General features: G+C 43.0%; 1 protein-coding gene across 1 annotated transcript; it reads left to right on the top strand.

The window, feature by feature from the left end:
• Positions 1-7,676: 7,676 nt before the first annotated feature.
• Positions 7,677-8,711, top strand: LOC101677946 (BCL2/adenovirus E1B 19 kDa protein-interacting protein 3-like). The gene has a single exon (XM_045067013.1). The coding sequence runs from the start codon at positions 7,752-7,754 to the stop codon at positions 8,406-8,408; it is 657 nt and encodes a 218-aa protein (XP_044922948.1). The 5' UTR covers positions 7,677-7,751; the 3' UTR covers positions 8,409-8,711.
• Positions 8,712-12,141: the final 3,430 nt, after the last annotated feature.

Raw genomic sequence — 12,141 nt, 5'->3', positions numbered from 1 at the left:
GCTCTAAGATAACGTTCCCTTAATGGACCCCATAATTCTTTTTATGATAAACACTCTGCTAACATCAGGACCAACTTGTGTTCCAAGAACCTATCTTAGAAAACACTGTTCTAAATTCACTAGTTAAATGGAGACTTTTGTTCCTGTAGTCTCTAAACTCTTAAATAATTCCTTTACTTCATGATTTGGGAGAAAAAGTTACCATTTTGTATAGCTTTTATGAAGAAATGAGATCCAGACGCCTGGTCTCAAACTCCTAAAGCTGGTAATGCATCCTTCTACTGGACTTCTAGTCGGTCAGTCAGTCAGTCATTTATCATTCAGCACCTAGGTTTGGATATTCATGTCTGTGCAAGGTTCTGTCCTAGGTACTCTGATAATATCTAGTGAAGTACAGTGTTCATGTTTCAAAAACCCGGGAAGGAAGAAGTGAAGACCATCTTAAATGACTATAATCAGGAAAATGGGAAAGAAAAGAATAGATCACAGCCAGTCAAGAGGACCAGAAAAGATGTTGTAAGCTGGTGGCATTTCCATAGGAAGGTTTGACAGATAATCATATGTAGTGATTCCCACTCATTTGCAGCATTTTGCTTTCCATGGCACCTGGGGTCCAGAAGCAGATGGTCCTCCTTCTGAGTTTGACCCGAGGTCAGTAGTGAGTGAAAACTAAGTGACAATGCAAACACCACTCCCCTCACCTCCTCTCATCATGGAGGCATTTTGTCATCTCAAAGCCTCACAAGAAGAGTACAGTACAATAAGCTATTTGTGGAGAGAGACCACATTCACCCAGCATTTAGTATAGCATGTGGTTATAATTGTTCTATATTATTAGTAGTTATTGTCATTAATCTCTTTATCTCCAAGCCCTCTTTATCTCCAAGCCCTCCTCTGGGGAGCTTGGAATGTATTTGCTCCACATAAGAGGGGACAATCATAATAACATCATCCAAACTTAGACGCTTTTGGAAATGAAAGCGGGATACCATTGATAATTGCCCTAGGAAAAAGGCATAAGATATCCATCTAGTTTGAGAGGAAAACAGTAGTGAAAGCCTCCATTTGCAGAGATCTCTGAGGAGGGCAGAGGAGAGGGAATGGTCCCACCAGGTCGGGGCATTGAGCAAGTGGTCTGGCTCTGAGCTACCTCTGGACCTCATCTTGCATGCCCAAATCTCCACCCTCGCGCCAACACCCTGAGGCCCAAACAAGCTCTTCTCAGGGTGTTTTCACTTGTGTTCCTTATATATCCGTATGGCTAATTTTTCACTTCTTTCATGTCCAGATAAACAATCCTTACTGTGACCTTCTGAGTGTGACAGTAGGTCACTGACAGGGAGTGATGTGCTCTGATTTACAGCTTAAAAGGATCATGATGACTATGTATGGAGAGTAGACAGGCCAGAGAGAAAGCAGTTGATTTTGGAAAGTGGATTTGAGACAGGAGGGAGAAAGAAAAGGAAAGGAAATGTAATTGAAGCTGGAGGTGGAAAGGGTTGGAGTTCAGGAGATCGGTACAATCTCAAAGAAATGACAGGTAGGGTGACTAGTAGAGAGTGTAAGGGTAGGTGTGCACATGGGAACTCCAGTGAGTGGAAAGGGTAGACCCCTGGGCACCAGGTGGCTCAGCTGGTAAAGCAGACCACTCTTGGTTTCAGTTCAGGTCATGATCTCATGGTCGTGAGATCAAACCCCACATTGGGTTCCATGCTCAATGTGGAGTCCGCTTGGGATTCTCTCTCTCTGCCTGCTCTTCCCCTCTCTCGTACACACTCTCCCTCTCCCTAAAATCAATTAAACATTTTAAAACAGAAGAAGAAAGAAAAAAGGGGGGTGGGGCATACCAACTGCCTGAGCTCAAAGGGAACTGTGTGATCCCTTAAGGTATAAATTCTTTATTCCTGGATGCAAGCCTGGTTCTCAATCATGGCTACAGCTTCCGTGTATCGATAACTGAAATGCCCTCCTCGCTAGGGGAAGGAGGAAGGGCAGGATGCAATAGACCCTGGTTCATGGATTTTTACAAACTCTTCAAAACGAAGCCTTCAGGATGAATCAGCTGACCAGTCCATTCTTCTCAAAGTTACAGGCACCAGGTTGTGCTCTGAGGCGACAAAGATAGACAAACTCACAGGCTCTTCCCTCAGGAAGCTTAACATCTAGCCAAAATCTCAGTCCAAGCATTTGCTCAGATCTTCAGTGGTTTACCGTGGAGTTCAGCGCACTAAAGATAAAAGACATCAGCACTTATAAATTGCTGGATGGCAAAACGGGGTTCTTATATGGACCACCCAGACCGTATTTCTTTTTTTTTTTTTAAAGATTTTATTTATTTATTTGACAGAGAGAGATCACAGGTAGGAAGAGAGGCAGGCAGAGAGAGAGAGGAGGAAGCAGGCTCCCTGCTGAGCAGAGAGCCCGATGTGGGACTCGATCCCAGGACCCTGAGATCATGACCTGAGCCAAAGGCAGCGGCTTAACCCACTGAGCCACCCAGGCGCCCCCAGACCATATTTCTTAGACTGTATTTTTATTACATACGAATGATATTAAATGATGACATGTTAAATTTATGGATTTATGGATTTACATTGCAACTCATCATGGCTATTTTTTAAATACACTAATTGCATGAACAATTATATCTTTCCTCTGGCAGACTTCTCTATTGGAAATTATTTGTCTGTGTGCTTCCTCACTGTACTATAGACAAGTAAAACCACAAATAGCCCTAAAGGGAATCAGGAATTGAGACTAACTATAAAGTGCCTTTCCATATCAAAAAAATATGTATCTGAACCAGTTAAATACATAATTTAAATGAACAGAAATCTGTCTGCATATATCCTTTTCCTAATTTAAATGAACAGAAATCTGTCTGCATATATCCTTTTCCTAAACATACTTGACAAGTAAGAAAACTGCAAATGTAAAGTTTTACATATGAATTTAAAAAAGAATGGGGCACCTGGGTGGCTCAGTGGGTTAAGCCTCTGCCTTGGGCTCAGGTCATGATCTCTGGGTCCTGGGGTGGAGACCTGCTTTGGGCTCTCTGCTCAGCGGGGAGCCTGTTCCCGCCTCTCTCTCTGCCTGCCTCTCTGCCTACTTGTGATCTCTCTTTCTCTGTCAAATAAATAAATAAAATCTTGAAAGAGAGAGAGAATGAAGAACATTTTCAATGTTACTTTATAATGATGAATAATTTCCAGTTAATTAAAGACACATTCCTTTCTTTTTTTTCTATAGACAAACAAATATATTACCTATTTTTTTAAGAATGCAATTTCAGGCACTCTAAAACTTGGAGAGGGGATACTTTGTTTTGGGTACACTCATTGTGTATAATAATCTAAACTCTGATATATTAAGGATCCTTCTGGATCTTCCCAGACCAAAGTAAAACATTATAAATTAAATGCTGGTGAGATGAGAATATGGATCTTCACGTTCTTAGGTTGAGTTCCTGTTGCCAGTGAGGTTCAAGTAGTATTTTCTCAGGTCACAAGGTCTAACTTGTCCTTACATGAGTGTTAAAAATAATATTAGTAATAACAATGATGATGATGGGAGCGCCTGGGTGGCTCTGTCAGTTAAGCAGCTCCCTTCAGCTCCAGTCATGATCCCAGGGTCCTGGAATCAAGCCCCATATTGGGCTCCCTGCTCAGTAGGGAGTCTACTTCTCCCTCTGCCCCTTCCCCCCCCACTCATGCTTTCTATCTCTCAAATAAATAAATAAAATATTTTAAACAATTATGATGAGGAGGATGGTACAGATGGTGATAATAATGATCTAGAAGTGACATGTGCACTAGCATTCCTTGCTCTGTGTTGAGTGGTCTCAATGTTTGTATTTTTGCAGTAAAGATCTATCACCCAGTTTGGTCATTCGCCTTGCCAGTTACACACACACACACACACACACACAGAAACAAATGAGCTCCCCACACTCCATTCATGTCAGAACTCAACAGCTTGAGTAGCACAAATATTCTGCAGTCACTCATGAAAAGAAATTTTTAATAATAAATATCTAACAATTAATGGGCTGGTAGCTGCAATTGTCTTCAGGGCATACTATCTAATTTCCTTGCAATGTTTCATATCCTTACTTTTCACGCTGCAACAGTCTATCATTAAAACCAAATGCAGGTTTCTATCACTTTTATTTATTTTTCAAATCAACTTATAAATCAGTGCCAGGCCTTGTTACAGATGAGTTCCAATAAATTATCGGCTGCGGACAAATTCTGAATGTTAAACACCTCCTTTTTCTTCCTCCTACCCCGATCCCCGTCTGTGTCTCTTTCCCAAGTGTTCTTCCTCTCTCCCACCCTATGAGATCAGCTTCTTCTCGGCCTCTAGGCCAGCATCCCTCACTGGCTGTGCCTGGGGTACAAATAACAGAGAGCCCTTCGTACTTAATTATGTGCTATTTAAATAATGCAAAAAGACATTTGTTTTTCAGAGACAAATATCAATATAGGAGAGTCATTTTACCATCCTTGGGAAATTTACCTTTCTGAATTTCAAAAGCGAAAGCATTCTTTTTAGAGCCTTTTTACATCATCTCAGCAGCCCGAGACTGATGACCCGAGGTCCATTTTTCAGAGGCGTCAGTCTGTTTAAGCAGCCCGCCTACCTTTTCCAAACGGTCCTGTCACCTCTAAGAAGCCCTTTGGCGCAATGTGACAGGCTCCTGCTAACTCTCTCTGGGAGGGTCAGGGGCACAGAGTGTCTGTGCCCGAGTGTCTGCTCAGACTGATGTAGACCCTGCAGCACATACGGGAAACATGAGATACCTTTCCTACAAAACGAAAGAACAAAGATTCTAAAGAGACACAATCTGTTACAATAACTTGTCACTGTCACATGTTCACTTTAACTCATGCACACATTCACAAATTGTGTCTGAAACATTCACGTCTTGGGGCGCCCGGTGGCCCAGTCAGTTGAACATCGGACTCTTGATTTCAGCTCAGGTCATGATCTCATGGTCCTGGGATCAAGCCCTGCACAGGGCTCCAGGCTTAATGGGGACTCGGCTCTTCCTCCTCCCTCTGCTCCTACCCTGCCCCGCCCCACTCATGCTCTCACTCTCTCTCTAAGTAAATAAATAAAAGCTTAAAAAAAATTCACATCTTAGTTAGAGACTAAGAAAAGTGCTTCAAGATCCCTCAAACAGCAAGTTTCGTTAATGAAATCCATTGTCACAGTTGGCTTACTTTGTTCCATCATAAGTAAATAGCACAGTGCAGTTCACTTTATTACCTATCTTTGCCATAATTTTAACTACGGATCTATTTTTATAGCAGCTAAACCTATGTAGAGGCTACTTTATACTGTTCATTTGACAACCTAGGGAAAACTCACTAAAATGCCATTTGTAAAATCTCAAGTTCTAGTATGTTTCTGGAACAGATTTCCAAAGTTCTGATTTTCAAGTTTTAGCAAAGTCTTCCCACTAGAAATCTCCAGTAGCCTAGCACAGGGAGCATCTGAAAAGCTGAAGTCTGGAGAGTAATCCTGGCAGGTTGGGGATGAACCCCAAATACAGTCTTGGTGGGTAGCACCGAGAAATGGTGTAAGGGGATGGGGCCTCTTTCTTCTTGCCTGAACAACACAACCTTGATATCTCCCATTCCTCATGCTGCTACTGGGTGTCTCCTTGAAGGCAAAGACTGTATTTATCCCATTCTGTTTTCCTCACAACACATTAGCACCTTGTCTTAGGCCGGTTTGGTGCTCAGTCGGGAGTGGTGTGTTTGACAGGTGAGTAAGGTAAAAAAAGTTTGGAGCAGGTACTTTCCTGAGAAAATCGAGTTGGGTTTGAAAGTAAAGTCCTGCGTACCTTGAGAAAGAGAGGAGCCCAAGTCAAACAAGGTCTTTTCATCATTTCGACCATAGCAAGCTTCTAATTACAGTGTATGCAAAAGCATTCATTAAACACACATCTGCCAGGCATTATGTTTGGTATGAAGATGAGCAAAACTAAGCCATTTTCTCCATGTAGATGAGACTCCAAAGGGAGGGACAAATGAGTAGTTGCAAAGCAACCTTGTGAACACGAGGGAAAGCTGAGAGGAAAAAGGAATTTCTCAATCAAGGAAGTAAAACCTAACCTTAATCTTAACAACCGGGGTTCGAATGAGGGTGGGGAAAGACGACAATCCAGGGGAAATAGATCTCACACACACACACACACACACACACACACAATCCAGGGGAAATAGATCACACACACACACACACACAATCCAGGGGAAATAGATCTCACACACACACACACACAATCCAGGGGAAATAGATCTCACACACACACACACACAATCCAGGGGAAATAGATCACACACACACACACACACACACACACACACAATCCAGGGGAAATAGATCTCACACACACACACACACAATCCAGGGGAAATAGATCATACACACACACACACACACACACACACACACACAATCCAGGGGAAATAGATCTCACACACACACACACACACGATCCAGGGGAAATAGATCTCACACACATATACTATGCAGGATAAATAGATCACACACGCACACACACATACACACACACACGCATACTATACTGTACTGTCTGTAAGTCTAGCCCCTGTCTACCTGCTGAAACTCACCTGTATATTGACCTGCTTATGGAACATCTCCACCTGGATGTCCCACAGGCACTTCAAGATTTCTTTCCACCAACCAGATTCCCCTCTTCCTGGGCACCTTCTTCACTGACTAGAACCAGTAACCACCCAGCTACCCAGGCCAGAAATCAGAAGTCATTCCTAACTCTTCTGTCCCCTCCAACACCAAACCTAGCCTAGATTTCTCTAAGTTCTCTTACCTGGACATTTCCAAATCCTAAAGGCCATCACGAGCTTTTACCTATAGGTTAAACTGCTGGTAATGAAGCTTCCTCAACCTATTCTTGATTATTCCCATTTCCGAGTAATTTTCATATTGAAGAGGAAAAGAAACACCATTTACAAACGGCATTAGGTAAAGTTCTTACCCTTTCAATGGGCCAGAAGTCTTGGGGGACTAGAGTCAGGCTTCCCTCTCTAGCCATGACCCAGTGATCCAGCCCTACTAATTTTGTTCAGTTCTTTGACTCTACGTGCTCTCCCTTGTTTGTAAGCCATTGCGTGAATGCTCTTCTCTGCCCGGAACATTTACATTCTCCCTACCCCATCCTCATTCCAATTCGTGTGGCACCTTCTGGTCTCAACACGGACCTCACTTCCACCATGAAGCTACCCCTGAATGCCCAGTTCTAATTAGGGATTCACCAGGGGTTCCTTGGTACCCATATTCTCTACCATAACACTCAACACTTAGAATCCCTGTTTTCTCAATTCCCCATGAGACTGAGCTACATAAGCTTTGTTTATTGTCAGATTCCCAGCTCTTAGCATAGTGTTTGGCACACAGATTTAAAAAAAAAAAAAATCTTTTTTTAAAGATTTTATTTGTTGGTTGGTTTAGAAAGAGAGGCAGTGCAAGCAGGGGGGAAGGGCAGAGGGAAAGGGAGAGAAAGGATCTCGAGCAGACTCCCACTCAGAGTGGAGCTCGACACAGGACTCCAACTCACACCCCTGAGATCATGACCAGGATCGAAATCAAGAGTAAGATGCTGGCACAGAAAAGGGGGCGGGGGACTCGGCTTGTTGTGTTGCTGCTGGAGAACCAGAGACGGTCCTGCTGCGGCCGCAAGCCCTTCCAGCTACCTGACAATGTCGTCTCATTTAGTAGAGCAGCCGCCGCCCCCGCACAACAACAACAACAACTGCGAGGAAGGTGAACAACCTTTGCCCCCGCCAGCCGGCCTCAACAGTTCCTGGGTGGAGCTACCCATGAACAGCAGCAATGGCAATGATAATGGCAATGGGGAAAATGGGGGGCTAGAACATGTACCGTCCTCATCCTCTATCCACAATGGAGACATGGAGAAGATTCTTTTGGATGCACAACACGAATCAGGACAGAGTAGTTCAAGAGCCAGTTCTCACTGTGACAGCCCTTCCCCACAAGAAGATGGGCAGATTATGTTTGATGTGGAGATGCACACCAGCAGGGACCATAGCTCTCAGTCAGAAGAAGTTGCAGAAGAAGAGAAAGAAGTTGATGCGTTGAAGAAAAGCGTTGACTGGGTGTCTGACTGGTCCAGTAGACCTGAAAACATTCCACCTAAGGAGTTCCACTTCAGACACCCCAAACGCTCTGTCTCTTTAAGCATGAGGAAAAGTGGGGCCATGAAGAAAGGGGGTATTTTCTCCGCAGAATTCCTTAAGGTGTTCATTCCGTCTCTCTTCCTCTCTCATGTTTTGGCTTTGGGCCTAGGCATCTATATCGGAAAGGGACTCAGCACACCTTCTGCCAGCACCTACTGAAGGAAAGAATAGCCCCAGAAAAGCGTGTGACCTGTGAAGTGGTGTATTGTCACAGTAGTTTATTTGAACTTGAGACCATTGTAAGCATGACCCAACCTGCCACCCTATTTTTACATATCCAAGTTCCAGTAACTCTCAAATCCAGTATTTTATTCAAACTCTGTTGAGGCATTTTACTAACCTCATTCCCTTTTTGGCCTGTAAGACACTTTAGAATTTCCTAACAGAGTTTACTGTTACTTAGAAATTTGCAAGGGCTTCTTTTCCGCAAATGCCACCAGCAGATTATAATTTTGTCAACAATGCTATCGTCTCCTTTTAGTGCCACCAGACTTAGACCTGCATCATTCATGGTATAAATTTTACACTTGCAAGATAACTACCATCTCTTTCTTCAAATGAGATCAGATTAGCAAATGATAGAACAGCTTTGTTGTTTTGTTTTGTTTTGTTTTTTCAAGACAAAGCAAGCTTCACTAAGCTTGAATTTATAGTTATTAAAAAAGAAAACAAACAAACAAAAAAGCAAGACACAAGAAAAAAAATATCCTGGGCAATAAAAAATTATTTTAAACAAAACAAAAAAAGAGTAAGATGCTTAACCAGCTGAGCCACCCAGACACCCCACATAGCAGGTTCTTGATATCTACGGTTGCTGTACTCCTGGGGGAAAGGGAGGGAGGATGACATGAGAAAATAAGCTGCCTTAGTAAACTGCAAGTAATTTGAAGTGACTACAGAAAGGCATTTGAAGGAGGAGTGAGGATGAGACTAAACCAGCAGATACTGGCTTTTGGACAGACAACAAGGATGTCTTTGAAACCGTGTAGAGCACCTACTAGAACTTGCAAACATAAAGCTCTACCTTTAGATCATACCTGTAACTTTCAGAGAAAAATTAACACAACAATCCATTGGGGAGATCAAATACACAACTGTTTGAGAACTTGAGGACAAAAATAGGACAATAACATAGTTTAAGTGAGGTGGCACATCACTTAGAAGCTCTTGAAAGGGAGATATCGGGGTCAGAATAATCATGGAAGAAATGTAACTTGTTAGGCTGTGAGTAGGACATTTGGTTTAGGAGTGAAAGTACTCATAATAATAAGGGGCGCCTGGGTGTCTCAGTGGGTTAAAGCATCTTCCTTTAGCTCGGGTCATGATCTCAGGGTCCTGGGATAGAGCCCCGCATCAGGTTCTCTGCTCAGCAGGGAGCCTGCTTCCCCCTTTCTCTCTGCCTGGCTCTCTGCCTACTTGTGATCTCTGTCTGTTAAATAAATAAATAAATCTTTTTTTTTAAAAAGTACTCATAATAATAATTACAATATGAACATTAAACTGAGAACTGTGTGCCAAGTGTTACACTATACTCTCTAATACTCACAGCCCATGAGGTATGTATTATCATTATCTTGACATTGCAGGTAAAACACTTGACTATTGGAGATGTCATAAATGATAGAGCTAGTTCTCCAAACTAGGACTCCCTGTCCACAAAAGGACAGGGCCTGGCCAATGGGTTGCAATGCCTCTAGTATAGTGTGGACTTTGCTGGCAGATAAACCTGAGTTTGCATCTCAGCTTCACCATTGTTGTGGGATTTGGGGCATGTTGCTAATCCTCTCTGAGTGCTTTCGGGATAACTTTTCTTATTCCCCTGTAAAATGGAGATAACACCTCTTTTTCAGATTGGTTTTGAGTCTTCATTAAGGTAATGTTTCTAAAGGTTTAGCGTAGTGCCTGGCATATTAGAAGCATATGATGTACATTAGCTATTTCTAGAATAATTTGACAAGTGAACAAAATTTGATTAGATACAGGGAAGAAAAGACTAAAAGGCTGAGGAACAAAGACAGTAGAGGTACATCTTCATACAGAGAGAGGATGCCTGCCCTTATAGAACAGATCTCAGAGAAATCTGCAGATGACCTAGTGGGGGAAGAGCTGACAGCAAAGAAAAATGAAACCAAGGGGCAGAAGCAGAGGCAGATACATGACCAGGCTCACTGGACGGTCTGGAAACCAAGAGAGAAAAGTACACAAAGACATCTGACCAAGAACAGAAAAGAACATTAGACGGAGGTCAGTGACAATGAAGACAGAGAAGAGACATCACCTTTAAAAGTACGGAAGTCAATAGTGAGCTTTCAGAGCGATTTCCAAGGGGAGAGGCAGGAGCCAGGTTGTGGGAGTTTCAGAAAGGTGCTGGAAGAAACCAGCAGACACAGGGATGGGTCATGTTACTAGACTTTAACAGTTAAAAGAAAGATAGAATGTATTTCAGTACACAAACTAATTTTGAGAAAACCGAGTGGTTGCTCGAATCGAACTCCAGCGTCATGCCTGACGAGGTAACGGGACCGAGAAGTGCCTTTCTCCATCTTTGTCCACAGCTGGTGTCCCCAGCTGGTGCTCATGTCCTCACATGTCCCAGGCAGGGTAGCAGGGGAATGCACATCACCTGCACAGGCTCTTCCAGGTGCCACAAAAAGAGCATATGCCTGAGTTTCCCCCTTGCTGTCCCGACCTACTAATTTTAATTGAGTGCACTCGCATGATTAATATCCGTGTAAAGGACTGAGGGCCAAGAATCCAGCTTGCAGTGTCACTGGGATAAAAAAAGAGGCATACATTAATCCCAGCTCCAGAGATGGAAAGCAACTGTGTTTTATTAACTAACCCACTAGCATCATCCACAAATAGAACTGGGAGGGAAGGAAATATTTTTTTAAGTTCCACCACCAAAGAGATCTTGTGGGTTTATTTCCCTCAAGTGCACAATTTCCTTAATAAGATGGAGAAGCCAAAAGTGCCTAAATGCAGTTTAATATAGGATTCATTTATTGAACTTCCTGCCATGCCCAGTCCTCCATGAGGAACCCAGAAATCTCTGAAGGGTCTAGGGCTTTGCCACTTGGGAGTTTCTACCATGTTTGAAATGGGTTGTCAAAGCAGACACTGACAAAGCTGCTTGGCAGGTCCACCTGTGTCCAGCATGCCTGTGGAGCTATTCTCCCAGCAACACTGGTCTGGGGTGATGGCTGCCATGCTTAGAGAGGCTGCACCTTCCCTTCTGCAGCAATCTGCCTCCATCCACCTTACTGAAAATATGTTTTTTTCCATACTTTTGCCATTTGGTAGTTAAGTGAATAAACTCATCTTGCTCTGAGTTTGCAAAACCATTATAGGGAAACCGACATATAATTAACTTGACAAATTGGGGTTGAGGGCTACAAAACTGGAAATAAACCTACATGCTGGTCTCTGTTACTTAAATACTCAGTGGCTCAGACCTATTTGGCTAAGATGGAGGTACCCTAATTGGGCCAATTATCAGGAACCACTAACATGCTCTGAAATAAGCTAAGTTCAGCAGTAGGAAAGAAAGCTATTTACTCAGAAATGACTTGAACATTCTGTTATATTGTTTCAGTTTCATGGTAAAAGATCTGACATCCTACTTCTAATGTGTTGCCTTTATGCAAGATGGCAAAACAAAACAAAACTTCTAAATCCCTCCAGCTCACTTCCGATGAAGCATCTGTTGTGGACACAAGAACGCCATGAATTTTGGGACACCTGGGTGGCTCAGTTAGTTAGGAGGCTGTCTTTGGTTCAGGTCATGATCTCAGGGTCCTGATCCAGTCCTGCATTGGGTTCCTTGCTAACCCAGAAGCCCACTTCTCTCTCTCCCTCTGCCTGCTGCTCGCCCTGCTTGTGCTCACTCTCT

Source organism: Mustela putorius, unplaced genomic scaffold (assembly GCF_011764305.1).
Source record: "Mustela putorius furo isolate JIRA1106 unplaced genomic scaffold, ASM1176430v1.1 tig00003870_pilon_pilon_pilon, whole genome shotgun sequence".
Lineage (NCBI taxonomy): Eukaryota > Metazoa > Chordata > Mammalia > Carnivora > Mustelidae > Mustela > Mustela putorius.
Note: the sequence above shows the minus strand (reverse complement) of the source record. Positions and strands in the feature narration are given on the sequence as shown.